Genomic DNA, 19614 nt, shown 5'->3' on the forward strand with positions numbered 1-19614 from the left:
AGGTTATAAGGTATTGAAGAACATGGGAAAATATTGATAGATAAAATTAATAAGAGGGAAAACAGTATATAATCAGATGGAGAAGAGGTTATTTAAGATAAAGGGAAGAAAACTAGACTAAAAATCACAATAGCAGGAACAAATTGATGGATAGAGTAAAATATTGGAACATTGCAAGATTAGGACTACGGCAGGAAATGTGGTAAGGAGGAATGAAAATTAAAAGAGTGGAAGCAAGATAGCAGAGTACAGGCTGAACTCTCCCAACTTTCTACTTTAAAATAACTTCTCAAACCAAATTTTGGAGCAGCAGAGACAAATAAAAAGAAATCAGAGATAGGAATTCTACCAGCCTAAGACAACTTAGGAAGTTTGCAAGACAGGTCTATGATGCAGAGTTTGTGAGCCACAAGTGAACACAAGTGGCTACAACACAAATGGTAAGGGGTCAGATAACTAGTGAAAAAGAGATTACAGGTGAAATAGAACAAAATAGGATAGAGAGAAATACATAATTAGTAATCATAACTGCAGATATGAATGAAATGAGCTCACCTTCAAAATAGAAATGGATAACAAAATGGATTAGAAATCAGAATCCAGGGGTGGCTAGATGGAGCAGTGGAAAGAGCACCAACCCTGGAGTCAGGAGTACCTGAGTTCAAATCTGGCCAGACACTTAAAAACTAGGTAGCTGTGTGGCCTTGGGCAAGCCACTTAACCCCATTGCCTTGCAAAAAAAATGTCATCTAGAAATCAGAATCCAACAATGTATTGTTTATAAGAGACACACAAAATAGAAATTCACAAAATTAAAATAAAGGACTGAAGCAAACCCTATTGTGCTTTAGCTCAAGCAAAAAAGGAAGGACAGCAATCATGATGTCAAAATAAAGGCAAAAATAGATGTAATTAAAAGAGATGAGTAGAAAAATTACATTTTGCTAAAAGGTGCCATAGATGGAGAAGTATTAATAATTTTTACAGAAAATTTCACTGAAAAAAAGCTTCTTTTCTCAAATACATAAGGGACTGAATTAAATTTATAAAAATAAAAGCTATTTTTCCCTTGATTAAATGGTCAAAAGTATGAACAGTTTTTCAGAAGAAATCAAATCTTAACTCACATGAGAAAGTGTGCTTAAATCAAGTATTGATTAGAGGAATACAAATTAAAACTGAGGTACCACTTTACATATATCAGAAATGACACATGCTGAAGGGATGAGAAAAAAATAGATACACTGATAAACTTTTGGTGAAGTTGTGAACTGATCCAACCATTCTGGAGAACAACAAAGATCTATACTTAAAAGGCTATACAACTGTGCCTACCTTTTGACCCAATAATACCACTACTAACACTAAATCTCAAAAAGATAAAAAAAATTGAAAAAGAGCTTCAAGAACAAAAATATTTATTGGAGCTCTTTTTGCAGTAGCAAAGAATTGGAAATTGAGAACTTGTTCATAAATTGAGGAACAATTGAATAAGTTGCAGAAAATCAATGTGATAGAATACTATTATACTCTATATAATTACATATATAATATATATTATACACCCCCCTACACACACATGTATATTATACTATATAGAAATGATGAAAGGGGTAGTTTTCCAAAAAAAAAACAAGGCAAGATGTACATGAACTGGTGAAAAGTGAAGTAAGAACTAGTGAGAACACAGCAACAGCAATGTTGTAATGATGATCAACTATAAAAGACTTGGCTGCTCTGATCAATATAATGATCCAAGCAATTCCAAAGGATTCATGATGAAAAAATGCTGTGCACCTTCCTAGAAAGCACAAATAAACTCTGAATGGAAAATGAAGTACACATTTTCTTGTTTTCTTTATTTTTTGTAATATAGCTAATATGGAAATGTTTTCCATCATTTCACATGTATAATTGATATCATTTTGTTTGCCTTCCCAGTAGTCAGGGGAAAGATGGGAGAGTGAGAATTTGACACTGAAAATTTTAAAAGAAAACATGTTTAAAATAAATTTAAAAATTTAAAAAGTATTGAAAGTCCTCTTTTGCCAAATGAGATTAGATTAGATCATTTCTAAGACCCCTTCCAATTCTCAATTGTATAATCCCATTAAGTCCTGAATGAGCATGATGGCAGCAAGAGTAGATAAAAGGAAAAAGATGTAAGAAGACATAAAAAGAAATCATAGGACTTGCCAGTGAGTATAATATGGTAGGAGTCAAAGGTGGCAAAAGTTTATATAATCCACAGCCCTTTCCTATGACCTAGTAATTTGGAGGGAAATGGAAGGAGTAGGCTCCAGACAATTGGCAAGGAAATGATATCCTCCGAGGACAATAAGGTTTTAGCAAATGTGAAAAATTAAACTAAGTATCTGAGAATGTAGATTTGTTGTTGTTCTTGAGTCATTTCAGTCATGTCCAACTCTTCATGATCCCATTTGAGTTACTGGAGTGATTTACCATTTCTTTCTTCAGTTCATTTTACAGATAAGGAAACTGAGCCAAGCAGGGTTAAATGATTTGCCCGAGGTAACACAGCTAGTAGGCATCTGAGCTTGGATTTGAACTCATAAAGATGAGTCTTCCCTGATTTCAAGCTTTATCTACTGTTTTTTCCAGCTGCCCCCTAAGAATGTAGGTTGATTTTTTAAATTAAAACAAAGTTACTAAAGGGCACAAAGATAGCATATAGGACAGAAAGGGTGATTATAATTATAATATATGAGTATCTCTCTATTATACATATGTGTGCATATAACAATACATACACAAATACAAAAACACATACATAAAATGCATGGGTACACCTTTTGATTACAGTATGGTTGACATACATAATTCTTTCCATAAAACTAAACATTATTGGATATAGAGGACATATTTGATTATAGTGAAATACATTTTTTGTCACAGATATTTTATAACCAAGTTGTTTTGTACTATGAATTCCCAGAATTCAAGATACATCCAGATCCAAATAGAAGATTATCACAACCTAAAACAAAGTAAGCTATTTCTGAATGATTCATTACCACATTTTCTCCTCTATTAGTGCAGACAAGATTTCACTACATCCCCATTTTATAAAAGAAAAACAAACAGTGAGGATGTGTGACCTGGAACAAGCCACTTAATCCATAATGAGTCAGTGGCAAATCTGGGAAATGAAGACAAATTTCCTGATTCCCAGATCAGGGATCTAACCACAAGACTACAAACTGTTAAATTCCCTCCAACAAGCTATAGAATTAAAGATTCCCACATGAAGCTTTCCCTGCAACAGAAAATCATTTTAAAACTTAGTACATTATGTTAAATTAAAGTTAAGTTACTATGAGGCAGAAGCAACCAAGAACTTGGAAAACAAAAGCAACCAAAAACTTAAAAAGTTAGCAGATTAGTACCTGGCAGTTGTTTCTTGCTTCAAAATTATCACTTCCAGATTTTCTTTCCTGATTTAATTTTTGATAACTCTCTCGTAGTAGGTAACAAACCAACCACTTGTATGCTGCCAGAGAAACTTAAAAACAAAAGAAATGACAGCTGTCACGTGATGGTAAATTGGGAAGTTTATGCCATTAGCAAGAACTTACTTTATGAGGTTCTAAACTTAAAGCAGGTAACAGGCTCTCATGTGACATGGCCCATAGTGGTTATTCAGTACTGTTTTCTTTTCTTTGATTCTGCCAACAATCCTGTGGGAGTCTATTGGGTAAGCATGAGCATGAGCATCCTCCTCATTCTGTATATAAGACTGGAGAATATAGGTAAGTTATAGTGGTAGCAACTGATTGGCTATTGTGTTGAATGAGAAATTGAGAATAATATCCAAGTTATGAACCTAGGTTACAGGAGTACTAATGGTGGGGTGGAAGAGGGGAGGTAAAAAGATGCCTGTGGGACACAGTGTTCAAAATCCAATAGGCGGTGCCTATTTTTCCAACAAACTAGGGCTGGACATATAGATCTAGGAATCATCTATAAAAATAGGATAGTTAAACTAAGAGAAGTGATGAAAACATTGAATTGTAGAAAAGAGATAAGGACCCAACATAGAGCTTTGGGGAAGGTATGTAATTAGAGGGAGTGATACAGATAATCCAACAAAGAAAAGTAAAGCAAACCAACAAAGAGCAGCATCACAATTCAAAGAAGAGAGAATACCTAAGAGGAGCTGACCAACCATACCAAAGGACGCTAAGAGGTGAAAAGGGAAAAGGACTGAGAAAGGGTTTCTAGATTTAAGAGATCGTCATATGCTAATGAGGTTTTTAAAAACATATTTACTCTCAAAGAATTACTCTAGAATTCCTTATATTCTCAGTCACATAAATAAAAATCCCAAATCCTTTTAAGTAAAATACAGTTTGAACTAATTCAACTTTACCAAGAAATTAAAATTTTTATTAGAATATAAAAAATCTGCTATATTTCTTGCATAGTAGTAATTTGAATAAATTCATATTGACTGACATTTCCACAAATTTATTTTATAACCTTTTATATTTTATTATGTCTTAAATTCTTCCTCTGATGTTTAGTTCTCAAGATGATGAACAAAAGATTGGCATCATGAACATGGGAATATTTTCCATGATTTATTTGTGCAGCAGTGAACTATAAGGAATCTGCTGAAGGCACAAAACTTTCTTTTCTCCACAAATCAGAAGCAACAGCTGCACAATGACCCAGTAATTGTGGGACTGTTCCATTTACACACCCGAACATATGCTATTTCTCAAATGTTGCCCCTGAATTGCTAAACTGGAAATCACAGAATTATAGAATGTTAGAGCAGGAGGGAAAAGGGGAGGAGGAAAATTTAGCCCAATACCTTAATCACTAACTGGTTCCTTCTCTCTCGGTCTCCCATTTCTCTTCTCCTCCCCCATCTCTGTCTCCCCCAACCTCTGCTGCCTTTCTCCCCATTCCCAAGTAAAAGGCAGTTGGCCACTCATTGAGGATGCTGTTGAGAGGAATGTTGTTCAGATACAGGTTGCACCAGATGAGTCCTGTAGTCACTTCCTACTCTGAGATTATGTGGCTTGAAATTTTTATGCTTTGTTTGACTTTTCTTATATATTAACCAGTAATTTGGTTATTTGTGTAAATATATCCTCTTACTAGATTGTAAGTCTCCCTGAGGGCAGGAGTTATATACATTTTCAAACTTTCATTACTGCCCCTCACCTGCCAAGATATGGGTACAGTATATTTACACATAGGAGCTACTTAAAAAATGCTTGTTGAATTGAAATGGAAAACCATCTTACTCAAATCCAGCTTCCTCACTTTACAGAAGAGGAAACTGAGGTCAAGAGGAAATAATTTTCCAAGGGATACAATTATTTGAATTTTCAAAGCAAATCATACTAATATTTAGAATCTCGAATATTAACACTAGCATTGCTGGTTTTATCCATCCAATGGCCTTTTTTTAGATGTCTTGACCTTGTTGTCTATCCCCTCTTTCTTCAACTACTGGCTATTCCCTTATATTAACCAATCTTTCCCTGCTTCTGTGAATCCATGCAGCTTTTCATCCTTGCCTAAAATGTGTTCCTGTTTGAAGATGTTCAATGGTTAAAAGCCCTGCGATGCCTTTACAGAATCCCCAAAACATAAACTAAAAATAATATTCCACTTCTCCAATCTTCCTACAACCTTTTGAATTCTCTTTTGCTCTTATTACATTCTTCATTATGTACTTTTCTGGGTCTAGCTTTTTCTCACTTAATTAAAATCTTTGCATCTTAAATAATCTCTGTAGACCTTATCCATAGTAGGCTCTGAATACATATTTTCAGGTAGAAATGAATTGAAATTCATTCTGGCACAGAGGAAAGCCATTCCAATTTGATATTTTCATCCTGGAATTCAGCTTTACACACATTCAAATATAAACACAAAAGTAGACATATTCAAACATAAAGAGTTATTCTGTTCTCTAGCTGTGAAAGTAATCTTGCTGACAAATGTCTAACTTTGTTTTAATCCTAATTACATTTTTCTAAACTAATGGACAGGGTGTTTCATGTAACACAGTGGAATGCCTAAAAGTAATCCACAGGAGAACAAGACCCATGGATTAAGGAGTATATTGAAAATATAGAGAAGGCGATGAAAATGAGAAGTGATAAGGAAGGACCCCTGGATAAAACAGGCAATACCCCTGCAAAAACAGGCCTTTCAATTGACAGGGGTGTGAATTGCAGTTTCCGAGCAGTCTTTCACTTCTTTAGGATATAGTTTCTTCACATGTAAAATAAGGAGTTCAGATTGGACATTCTGTAGTCCTTTCTAACTCTAGCCTAGGAACATATGGTCTTTCCTTGGTTTATGGTATTTCCCAGGGTCTCATTCATTCCACTTAGGGTGGGACAGGGAAGTCTAAGAGCAGAATAGAAAGAAAGGTTGAAGCTTAGGTGCATCACCCAGTAGAGGTGAGTTGGAGTAAGAAAGATTTGGAATCCATCACAGTAAGAACACACATGGCTGCACCGGCAAGTAAAAAGTTCATGCTCTTTTTGCTCAAGGACTATTATAAACCCAGAGCTTCTCTGGCTGTCTTGCCCACACATAGTTGATAAGCCTCAGCTGATACTGATGACAATTATACATTAAAATACATGAAAAAAATGAATTTTTAAAAATGGATGAAATGGAAAAAAATAATAAATTACCCAGAGTGACATATAATTGCAAGAGTTTTGTAAGATTTGTTTCAAAATGCAGTCAACAGGTCTTAATCTGGTTGCTTTGTAAAACTTTTTTGACTTTATTGCTACTTGTCTCAAATAAGGTTGTAAAATATTTAATTGACAACCTAGCATGTATTCAGGATCAGTACAGAACTAAAAACTAAGGAACACTTAAAGAAATTTGTAATATTTTGTCTGGAAGAAAAACTTTTGGGGAGTGGGGGAGGGGTGATAATTGAAATCTCCAGATATTTCCAGTACCGGCTTGTGGAGGGTTGAGCAGCTTTATTTTGCTTGGCTTTAAAGAGCAGAACAAGGACCCATGGTTAAAAGTTACAGGGAGGCAGAATTTTGCAAAATAATAAAGAATTTCCTAACATTCAGAATATCTCAAAATGAATTCACTCCCTCAGGAATCGGTAAGCTAGAGACAACAGAGAACCTGTATCATTTGTCAGAGATGTTAGATTCATACAGTACATGAAAATTGGACCAGAAGACCTTTTCAGTGACTTAAAACTTTGGAATGGTATGATTTTATGGTATCCTTAGCATAAACCTCAAGAAAGGACCACCAGGACATTTGAAACCTTTCTCTAGGTCTTTTTATATTGGGAGGATGCTGGTGGCTAATTCAACCTGCACATGAAGCACCTACCAGTGCTCAGGGCTGGGGATTCAAAAAGAGGTCATACATGTCTTTGATGATATCTTTTACTCCAGGCAAGTGTCATTAGTAATATGTTGTATCTTAATAATTTATTTTTTTGTAATTACATGTAGAGGTCATTTTCAACATTCATTTGTGTAGAATTTTCTCTTTAGATCCTTCCCCCTAGGAGAACAAGCAATCTGATCTATGTTAAACAAGAAAAATAAAATTAAACATAAATTAGTATGATACTGTAGCCTACTTATAGTGAATCTATTATTCCTCTTTCTACTATATTTTGTATCAGTACAATTCTGATTTCTATGAGATCATGGAGATCCATGATTCACTAGGCTACACTATGGGAGATTATTGATAGGTGACAAGAATGGACCTTGGCAGCATTCAGTAGCCTGGGATCCAAATATAAAAGGAGAACATATGATTCACTTATAGAAAGCAAATAATATCCTTTCACATAGAATCTATGAAGCAAATCATATTTTTAATGCAACAAATACTAAAATGATGAATAAAACAGACAGCTTTAATATGCATCCCCTAAAACAAAGATTCATTCCTTGATAGATTGGGTCCATCAAGTTTGATCAATTTTTTAATCTAATAGACTGACTTTATTTGGGGAATGTTTGGGGCACTCAGTTTCTATGGAGTATCATGGTTCTACATGAAGTATAGTTTTTACTACAAATCCAGATGAGACAAAACTTAGTAAGTGCAGAAATTCAGGGTTAAATGATCAAATGTTTTAACTTCCTTTCCAGACAGATGATGCTTTTTTCCAACGGCAAATAATTTTTACAAAAATGAGTTTTGCGTGAAATGTTTTCCTGAGAAAATTTTGACAAAATGTGGGTAACTCACAGGATAATCAGATGATTCCAACTTATTTACTAAACTACAAGATTTGAAAGGCTTTGTTTGCTGAATCTGAAGAAAGATGGAATACCAAGATATATCTGTGCTATGACCTATTAAATATATGAAAATCTAAATGTTACAACAGATGACAATTTAAAAAGAATGCAGATGTTTACATCTATTTACACAAATTCCCATTGTTTTATAAGATGACCCTGAAGTCATGTGGACCTGAGTTCAAATCCAGGCTTAGACAAAGACTAGTCATGTGACCCCTGGGCAAGTCACTTCACCTCAACTATCCTCCACCCTCTTCCAGTTCCCATATACTTGCACTGATAGAAACACTGGTTAATATGTACTTCTTAATATCAACTGGTGAGTTTTGAGTTTCAAATTATTAGCACTTTGAGAAAAAGTAAAGTTAGCCCACTTCTTTTTATTAATAGGCACGGAATGCATATGTCAGTTCTTGAGTCCTATTTGAATTGTGTTTTAAGATTTAAGGTTTATTGTAATCATTTAACAGATGAAAAAAAAAACCTGAGGTGTAGTGAGGCTAAGTGACTTTCCTACAGTTCTAATAAGATTTGTCAATAGTATTGAAATTCAGGTTGATGCTGACTTCAAGTCTAACTTGAAGACTAAATAGCTACCAAGAAAATTGAGACAATTATATAGAAGTCTGTAGAATGATAGCAATGGAATTTTCTCCATATGGGAAAAATCCAACCCTCCTCACTCTGATGTGAGAATTAATTCCATAATCTCCTACCTTAACTTTTTCTTTAAATGAAGATTTGAAATATCATATTCACAATTAAGTTGGCTATGTTATTTTGAGTTTTTCAAGGTTGTCCCAAATTTTTTAAAAGTGCCCCAAGTTTTCTCATAGATATTTCATTTTCAATCATGCACAATTCTGCACAACTAAGTCTGTGCAAACCTCCAGGAATGACAATTTGTGTCTGATTGATTATCTATCACATGATCTTCCAGATGTCAAGGAGAATAGCACAAAATGATGAATGTTTTTCAGTGAACTGATATCAGTGGGTGGCTTTACTGCTTCAACAATCCTAGGCTTCCATAGTCTATCTTTATTTCACATTATTCCCCATCCATAGACAACTTTAAAATGTGCAATAACTTGAGAGGGAAGAGGAGAGCAAAATTGAAATTGTTTTTTATTCTCCCCATAATATTCAGAAGGACACAATGATACAGCTGAAAAGAAGTTTTATACCATCTAGACGTTGTCATTAGCTTCAACTGATCTACCTGTTTGTCCAATCTATCTTGTATACATCACTAACTCATCTTTCTGAGTGATTAAATCAATTATCTTGAAATTTTTCAATTGCACACCATAGTTAACAAGATAAAACTCAAACTCCTTAAGATAAATCCCCAAATCCTTAGTGATCCCTTATTTAATTCATCTAGAAACACATAGATGACTATAAAAGCAGCCTCAGTAGTAGCTGGTGGTGAATTAAACTTGGGATACCTGAACACTCTGAGGAGTTTAAATTTTTCATTCACTCAGAGAAATTCACTGTTAACTTTTTAGTAATCATTTGGCCAAGACAGAGTGATTAAATTCTATTTGCATCTTAATTGTGAATTTGTGTCATTTATCAAATAAAGGATATTTTGTTATGTAATATTCTAATGTTTTTAGTTTTTAAAAAATATGGACTTGCCGAGTAGTTCACCAGGGGCTTAGTTGGAATCCCTATAATATAACACAAAGGAAATAACACAAGTGAATAATAATAATTGCATCAACCCTATGGGGGTAAATAGTATATTCTTTTACAGAGTAGGAAACAGATTTAGAGAAGATAAGGTACAACTAAGGTTATATAGCTTGCAAGAATCTGAGACTAAATTTGAATCCAGATCTTCTGATTCCAAGTCCAGCACTTTTTTTCAATAAAATATAAAGTTTTCCTGAAATAAAACCCTATGGTCTAAATCGTGACCTCCAGTAATTTACAATTTCTTTTTGGGATTTAAAATACACATTGAATTTTATGATTATGATAGTATAAGATAAATTATAAGATATAATCAGTAAAAGAAAATAGAAAGAAATTCTCAGAAAAATAAGAGAAGATAGTTACCTGAAGAATCCATGCAATCTTCGGCTTTGGATATCATAAATTTCTGACCAAGAATATTTTTAAAATCTTCAAGAAAATTTACAGATTCCAGTGGACTTTCAATATGAATTTTATCTAATAAAATATTAAACGTATTTATTGAAAAATTAAGAATATGTAGTCTGACTATTCTGACTTTGATAAGCTGTGATCTTCCTATTATCAATATTGATTAATTATCAATTATAATCAATATCCAGAATTACCACTTTAGAAGCAATTTGTAATTAGAATAAATTCAAAAACTATAGAAATTTAGAGTTAGAAGGGATTTCAAAGGTCAAGTAGTCCAATCAGCATTTCCCTATCAGCATTCAGGCTCACAAGATTTAGGTACCTTCAAGGAAAAAGGAAGCATTTATTAAGAAAGCACTATCAATGACCTCGTGACATAGTCCTAATTGCCCTCCTCACTTATTGAAATATTCTGTGCCTAAGACACAAGCAATTTATAGGATCACACAATATAGAAGACTTTTCTCCAGACCCTTAAGAAACATGAGGCAAAGACTTGCAGAAGAAGTTGCCTGACACCCAGATACCAGGGCTATCCTGCTGGGTCACATGGAGGATTCAACTGGCTCCCGTATTCAACTCATCATCACACTTCACTCAATAGACCCATACTTAGTGCCAGTTGAGGGAAAACCAGTCCAGAGGTAGCCTTTTTGTGCTTTTAGGGGCTACTTCCATATAGATAACTTTGGGTGGAAGAATCTGGCATCCTCATCCTCATCCTCATTTAGACTCTTAGAACCAACTCTTAGACTCTTAGAGTCTATAGGTTGTCTCTATTGATTTATACCTTTTAAAGCAATGATTCTCAAACCTTTTGGTCTCAGAATCCCTCTATAATCTTATTGATGACCGCCAAAATCTTAGATTTATGTGGATCATATCTCGCTCAGAATGAATCAGCATAGTTCAGCGGTAAATTTTCAATGAGTACATTTATGCCTTGGATATCAGCAAGGACTATAAATCTGGCCTTTATTGTTTTGTTGATCTCTAGACTTGAAAAAGTGATGAAGAAAATGTTAATAAGGCAGATTAAACTTAAAAGTACTTTGCTGAATTTCAAAGAACCAATTATTTAACCTTTACCAGCAAATCACCAGCTATCACTGTCCATATTTAACCTAAGAAATTAAAACTGATACAATGTAAAAGAATTTTTTGACTAATTGACTTTAAATTAACAATAAGTCATCATATATTAACAAAATCAGATAATTTTATGAAAAATAAATTGTTTTCCAAAAACATTAATTATTTTACATATTTGGTTTAATAAAAGTTATATTCTCAAATTTGCTTTTATAGTCAATGCATTTGACTACTCTTTTAGTTGAAGTATATGAAGAAAATCTAGTCTTAATACAGCTGGAAAAGGGAAAAACATTTTAATAGGAAAATAACATTTTAGTATGATTATTACTGTTATTATTTTCAAGTGGAGTTAAGTGATTTGTCCAGCTTACACAGATATTGAGTGTCTAAGGTCAAATTTGAACCCAGGCCCTGGGCTCTATCCACTGTGCTACTTAGTATCCTTATAAATATACATCTGACCTCAACAAATCCCAGGGTACTATAGGCCATATTTTGAGAATCACTGTTTTAAATATATAATATTTTCTTCTCTCAAATATAAAGCATATTCTAAAAACACAAATAAAAAGGTAAATACTCTTACAAGCTCTATGAGATTAATAACTGCTTTAAATAAGATAGTCCACAATGTGCTATCCCACTAAAAATACTAACCTGGATGTCGGTCTGTAATGTAGTTCAGTAAATAGTTGCTAGTCTGTTGAAGCAAGACATTATTATCTCCTTCATAGGTACAGTTTGGATCATTGTCATTTCTAATATCACCCAAACGATTCACTGCAATAAAACCACAATTTTGAAAGTTTGTGATACATATCAAATATGTAGTGTAATAAAAAAGATTCCAACTTAAAATTCAAGGGGCCAAAATTCAACATAACTAGAAAAGTACAGATTGTTAAAGATGGAAGAAATTAAATTAGTGACTCAACTATTACATGAGTTAGTGACTCCACTAACAGAAGTACTTCAGAATTAGTATTCCTAGAAAAAGATTCCATTCCTAGAAGGAATAAGAAATAAGAATAAAGTGGATGGAAAATAGTATATCTTGGAAAGGGACATTATAAACTAAATAGTATCACTAAAATAGAAAAATGAAAGAGGTAGAGAGAAACAGGGAGAATAAGTGCCTGATTTCTTATCTGAGGTTGTAAAGTAAGGGATTAAACAAATTAAAAAGAGAGAGAATGATGCAGAGAATTAGGAAGTTTAATTTTTAATATTATTAAAATCTTGGAATCTTCTTAAGGTTATAGAGGGTTCATTGCTCTGGAAATGTAAATTGACTCCTATTGTTGCACTGTTTAACATAAAATTTGTATCCTGTCTCCTCATTCCCAATCTCCCAGCTTATAACTATCCACCTGGTTTCCTGTCACATAAGGGGGAGGGATTTCCTCTTTTGTCCTCAATGCCCAGATAAGGGGCACCTGGTCTGGACTTAGGCTCGGCCAGTCCTCTGGCCCAGGCAGCTCTCCTTGACTGTTTTGCTTCCACTCTTTATTTGCCTGTCTCTATCTAGCAAACAACTGCCTAGCTTTTTGTTATTCACCCTGTCCTAAAGTGTTTGTTGATCCATCAGGAAGAAAAGTTTTTTAACCAGTTTACTTTGCTGTAATTTATAAAAAAAAAATCCTCAGCAGTTTTAACATCCCAGAGAGAGCTCGAATTCTTTCACCTTTTCTGCTGGCCTTAAATCTTTTATTTTCTATCTCAAAATATTTAATAATTGGCAACAAGAATAACAAAAGTCTACAGAAGGGATTTGGGATTAAGCAAAGTAATGAAAGAAAGGGCCATTAAGGGGCAGAAGACTGATTTCAGTCTTTTACAGACCATAATAAAATAAAAACTTTAATGAAAGAAAAATTATATGGACCAAGGGCCCAAATAAATAAAATTCTAAATAATTATTGGGTTTTTAAGATCATAGAAACAATAAGTGATAGTAACAATGAGAGAATATGTTCAAATATTTAGGATGAAGCTAAAGTAGTCCTCAGAAAACTTGCAAAAGAAAAAAATGATTTGGTTCAAACTTTAAAGAATAAAGACTAAACAAACTAAGAACTCTAAAAGGGGGTTAGCAAACAAATATAGAAAATTAAGAGGAGGAATACAGAGCAAGTGATTTCTTTCAAAAATGTAGAACTGTTGTTGCTGTTGTTTCTGAGAAGACTAACAAATCTGATAATCTGAATTCACCAATCTGTTCAAGAAAAGGAAAATCAAATTTTAAAAAATGAACATGGTGAATTCACAAAAGAGAAAAAAATAATTATCAGAAAATATCACAATATGAAATTATATACAAGAAACAGTTGATGAGTATCTATAAAATAAAAAATTCCCAAGGTCACAAAGGAAGAAATAAAGATCTTAAATAACTCAATGTCAGAAATTAATTGCCAAAAATTATCTAAAGGCCAGAAAAGAAATCACTATGTCCAACTTAAGCTCATTCTGTGCATTCAAGGATATTACAACATTATGAAAGCAATTAGTAGGATTAATTATATAAACAACAAAAATAACAAAGTCACATGATAATTTCAACAGAAGTAGAGAAAAGCCTTTGAGATCATTTAGCACTTTATCAATATTGAAAAGCTTATATTTAAAAAAAAGAACATTTTTATAAGGGAGAAATTCCCAAAACTTTCTCAGAAAATACAATTATAAAATAGGAATATTCTCCCTTCCTTTTATCTGACATTCTAGAAAATTTTGATAGTAATTAGACAAGACAAAAAATAAAAACATGTGCAGAGAGACAAAATTTGTCCCCAATTTGTAAATGACATTAAGATGTAGTGAAAAAATCCCACAGAATCAGTGAAGAAAGTAAGACAAATGAAGGCTATGAGGTTGCTAGATAAAAAAATTAAAAATTAATAAATTAACAAAAAAATCAATCATCATTCTGTTAGTTATAGCTCTAACAAAAACAGCAAAAATCATACTGAGAAAGACTTTATTCAAAATTATTTAAAAATCCATGAAATATCTAGGAATTAGCCAAACAAAATACACAAGAGGTAAATAAATTCAACTATAATGAACTTATTCTAGAAATAGAAGAAAAGTAACTGAATATCTACTATTTATTGTAGGACCTTGCCAATATAATAAAAATGATACCATGGGGGCAGCTAGGTGGTGCAGTAGATGGCCTATGGGCCCTGGATTCAGGAAGACTTGAGTACAAATCCAGCCTCAGACACCTAATAATTACCTGGCTGTGTGACCTTGGGCAAGTCACCCTTAACCTCACTGCCTTAAACAAAAAAATAAAAATAAAAATGATAGCACTACTTAAATTAATTTAGTAGATGGTGCTAATCAACTTGAATTATATGAACAATTTTTTTGGTTTTTTTGAGGGGAGGGTGCAACTAGGCAATAGTACAATATCCAATGGAATAACAACAGGTTTAAAAAACCTCAAAAATAATGACATGAAAAAACTATACAGGCAGTGAGTTGGCACAGTGGATAGAGCACTGACCCTGGGGTCAGGAGGACCTGAGTTCAAATCCAACCTAGATGTGTGACCATAAGCAAGTCACTTAGCCCCATTGTTTTGCAAAGAAAAAAACAACCTAGGAATGCATGGACACACCATTGTAACACTTCAAAATACATTATAAAGCAGTGGTTAGGAATACTATTTGTTACCAGTTAAAAACAGAAAAATCAGGGCAGCTAGGTGGCTCAGTGGATAGAGCACCAGGCATGGAGTCAGGAGTATCCGAGTTCAAATCCAACCTCAGACACTTAATAATTACCTAGTTGTGTGGACTTGGGCAAGCCCCTTAACCCCATTTGCCTTGCAAAAAAAAAACCCTAAAAAGAAGCCCAGGAAAATCATCAGCGGAACATGTTAAATAAGCAAAAACCAAGGTTATCAAAAATATTAAGTCAATGTTTGATAATTCCAAGGAACTGAATTATGGCAATCAGGTTGGAGCAACACTCCCTTTTCTATTTGGAAAACAGGAAAGTAGTGTCTAAAAGAAGGATTAAGCCAATATCTTAAACTATATATCATGGTAAGGTCAAAAGGAAAGTTAAAAAAGAAAGAAATCAGGTATTTTCCCAACTATGGCTAAAGAGACATTTTTTTTTAACAAAACAAAATAGGAAAAATAATAAAAGATTAAAAATTCCATTATTGTGATTACATAAAATTACAAAGTTTTCCACAAACAGATCAATAAAGCTTTAACAAAAGAAAAATGTCAGAATAGGAAAGCATTTATATCAAATATTACTGAAAAACCTAATATCCAAAAATACAAAGGGAATTGATACACACACAAATGCATAATACCAAGTCATTCCTTTCAAAAGATCAAAAGATGCAAACTTTCCAAAAGCAAATATGTAAACTACAGGTGACCAAAGCAGGAGACATAGAAATTAAAATAGTTGTGAAATTGTGTCTCACTCCTTACAAACTGGCTTGAAAGAAAAAAGATGGCACAAGTCAATGTTGAAGAGCCTATGCAAAGACAGACACAATGAGTTATTAAGTGTTCTGGAGTTCAATTCGAAATTATGCAAGAAAAGTAACGAATCTGTCCATATCTTTTAACATGGCAATTCCATTATTTAGTTTATGCCCAAAGGCAATCAAAGATGAAACAAAATAACTGACTTATACATATCAAAATATTCAGAGCAGCATTTTTTTAGGAAAAGAAATGGAAACAAAGAAGATGCATAGGAAATGGCTGGGTAAAAACTCAAATTATGCTGATTGAATATGATGAAAATTTTTATGCAATTAGAAATCATTAATATGAAATTAACATGGAAATATTTGTATGAACTCATGCTGTAAAATTAGGGCCAGAGAAAAATGAACTAAAAATTGCAAACTACATACTCTAAATTTATAGATCAAATCATAGAAATAATCAGAAATTTCATCTGAGATAATGACAATAATGAAACATCATACCATAACTTGTGGGATGCAGCCAAAGTAGATATTAGGGAAAATTTTATACCTCTAAATGAATAAAGTGTAGAAAGAAGAGTTCAATGAATTGGGCATGCAACCAAAAAAAATTAGAGAAAGAAGAAATTTAAAAAACCGAATTAATTAGAAATTCTGAAAATCCAAGGAGAAATTAATAAAGTTGAAACTAAGAAAACTATTGAAATGCTAAATAATACAGAATTGGTTTGATGAAAAAATCAAAAATTGGATAAACTTTTGTTAATCTGATCAAAAAAATGAAGATGAAAACCAAATTACCAGTATCAAAAATGAAAAAGATGAACCAATCACCAGTGAGAAGGAAATAAAAGTAATAATTCAGAGTTATATTTTACACAATTACAGGCCAACAAAACTGACAATGTAAGTGAAATGGATACTTATTTACAAACATATAAACTGCCCAGATTAACAGAAGAGGAAATGAAATACTTGAAATATTCCCATTTCAGAAACAGATATTAAACAAGCCATCAACCAGCTCCCAAAGAAAAAATCTCCAGTCAGACAGATTTACAAGTGAATTGTACAAGGACAATTAATTCCAATTCTATATAATCCATTTGAACTGATTTAGTATAAAATAAGCAGAACTAAGAAAAATAGTCTACACAATCATTTTGTTCATGTTATTCAGTCATTTATGCATGTCCAACTTTTCATGATTCTGTGGACCACAACACACCAGGCCTTTCTATCCTCCACTATCTCTCTCTCTCTCTCTCTCTCTCTCTCTCTCTCTCTTTCTCTCTCTCTCTCTCTCTCTCTCTCTCTCTCTTTTAAGATTTTTGCAAGGCAAATGGGTTTAGTGGCTTGCCCAAGGCCACATAGTTAAGTAATTATTAAGTGTCAGGGGCCAGATTTCAACTCAGGTACTCCTGACTCCAGGGTCCCTGCTCTGTCCACTGTGCAACCTAGCCTCCCCCTCCATTATCTCTTGAAGTCTGTCCCATCTCATCCTCTGCCATCCCTTTTTCCTTTGGCTTTCAATCTTCTCCAACATCAGGATCTTTTCCAATGAGTCCTGTCTTTTCATTATGTGGCCAAAGTTTTTAAGCTTTAGCTTCAATATTTGTCCTGTGAAGAAATAGTCTGAATTAATTTCTTTAAATATTGACTGATATGATCCTCTTGTTGTCCAAGGAACTCTGAGTCAAAAGTCTTCTCTAGCATCACATCACTTCTGCAGCACTCAACTTTCATTATGATGTAACCTTCACAGATATACATTACTACTGGAAAAACTATAGCTCTGAGTATGTGAACCTTTGTCAGCAAGGAGATGCCTCTATTTTTTAGAATGCTGCCCAGATTGGCCAGTTTCTCTTCCAAGTTGCAAATGTTTATTAATTTCATGACTACAGTCACATAACTGCAGTAATCTTTGAGTCTAAGATTATAAAATCCATTTCCATTTGTTGTCCTTCTGCTTGCCAGGAAGTGATGCGACCAGTTAGTAGGATATCAATTTATTTTTTTTAATGTTAAGCTTCAAGTCAGCTTTTACTGACTCTCCTCTTTCACCCTCATCAGTAGACTTGTTAATTCATCTTACTTTCTGCTATCACAGTAATATCATCAGACTATCTGGCATTGTTGATATTTCTCCCAGCAACCTTAATCCAGACTTCGATTCATTCAGGTTGATATTATGCATGATGTACTCTGCATATAACTTATATAAATAAGCTGACTATATAGAGCCATGTTGTATTCCTTTTTCAATCTTAAACCAATCAGTTGTTACATAATTGGTTCAAACTAGGCTTCTTGACTACATACCTCTAACTAGGTTCCTTCAAACACAAAGAAGATGATCTGGACTTGTCACATTTTGCTATGTTCAACATAGTTAAAGGCTTTAGCAAAGGCAATGAAGCAGAAATAGGGCTTTCCTTTGCTTTCTCCACCATTCAGCAAATGTTGACAGACATTGCAAAAAATGTAAATTTCTTTTGAATGCCAAAAGGGTAGGGGCAGAGCCCAGATGGCAGCAGGAGAAGAGCCTCTCCTAGGTGCTCTCTCCAACATATTTCAAAAATCATAAAATTATGACTCTAACTAAATTTTCGAGAGGCAGAACCCACATCCAGCCCAGGGTAACCTGGAAAACAGTGGAAAAACTGTTCCACAGGATTAGAGGGGAAGCTCATGAGAGTGAAGAAACTTCAGTCTCCCGGGAACAGCCCCAGGGCATTTGGGAGTTGTGGCTCTTGGCAGCAGAAGCTATTTCCTGACCTGCACCCCAGGAGCACCAAGCATAGCTTGGAAGATCAGCAGGGAGACCTCTGCCAGAGTGAGCTTGAAGCCTAAGCCCTTAGCCCTAAGCCCTAAGCCCTTAGCGCTCAGCTCAGTCATGGCATTCAGCACAGTGAAGTGGGACCAGCCCAGATTGAAAAACTGGAAGCAGGTCTGTGGAGTTGGTAATCAGGGAACTCTAGGCAGCTGCACCCTGAATGCTCAGCCCACAGAAACTAAGGGACTGGAGGGAGACTTCTGAGGTCTGTCCTCTGTCCCTGGAACAGGACTCTGAGGCTCTGGCCACATTCAGATCCTGATAGCAGTCTAGGCCCTCCATAGAACAGGGACCCCCACCCCCCCGCCCCAGGCCCATGGCAGAGGGGTGTGCTTGTGGTCATTCACACATCAGGACAGCAGTCTGAGCCACACAAACTGAAGTCTTGTGGCTGTGTCCCAATAAAATTCCAAAGTTTAGGAAGTGCCCCCAAACCAGGTATAGGCTGGGTAAACAGGAAAAAAAGGGAACTTGACCATTGACAAATACTCAGGATCAAAATATTCAATCTGAAGATGAGGAAGTACAAACTTATGCATCTAAAAGTCTCCAAGAAAAATAGAAGTTGGGCTCAGGCTATGACAGAGCTCAAAAAAGATTTTGAAAATTGAGTAAGGAAGATAGAAGAAAAATTGGGAAAGGAAATGAGAGAGATGCAGGGAAAACATGTAAACAAAGTCAGCAGCTTAGTCTCAGAGATCCAAAAAAATGCTGAAGAAAATAACATGTCAAAAACCAGCTTAGGTCAAATGGATAAAATAGTTCAAAAAGTTAGTGAGGAGAAGAAT

At 34.2% G+C, this 19614-nt stretch overlaps 1 protein-coding gene across 2 annotated transcripts in view; it reads right to left on the reverse strand.

Moving 5' to 3' along the window:
- ACOX3 (acyl-CoA oxidase 3, pristanoyl) overlaps positions 1–19614 on the reverse strand; it is a 272680-nt gene that overhangs the window by 26751 nt on the left and 226315 nt on the right. For both annotated transcript variants that reach the window (XM_074229850.1, XM_074229851.1), the window contains exons 18-20: positions 12174–12296; positions 10368–10481; positions 3408–3523 (exon numbers count right to left, since the gene is read on the reverse strand). In XM_074229850.1, coding sequence (XP_074085951.1) covers positions 3408–3523; positions 10368–10481; positions 12174–12296 — 353 coding nt within the window. The remainder of the gene's footprint in view (positions 1–3407; positions 3524–10367; positions 10482–12173; positions 12297–19614) is intronic.

Source organism: Macrotis lagotis, chromosome 3 (genome assembly GCF_037893015.1).
Source record: "Macrotis lagotis isolate mMagLag1 chromosome 3, bilby.v1.9.chrom.fasta, whole genome shotgun sequence".
Classification (NCBI taxonomy): Eukaryota; Metazoa; Chordata; class Mammalia; order Peramelemorphia; family Peramelidae; genus Macrotis; species Macrotis lagotis.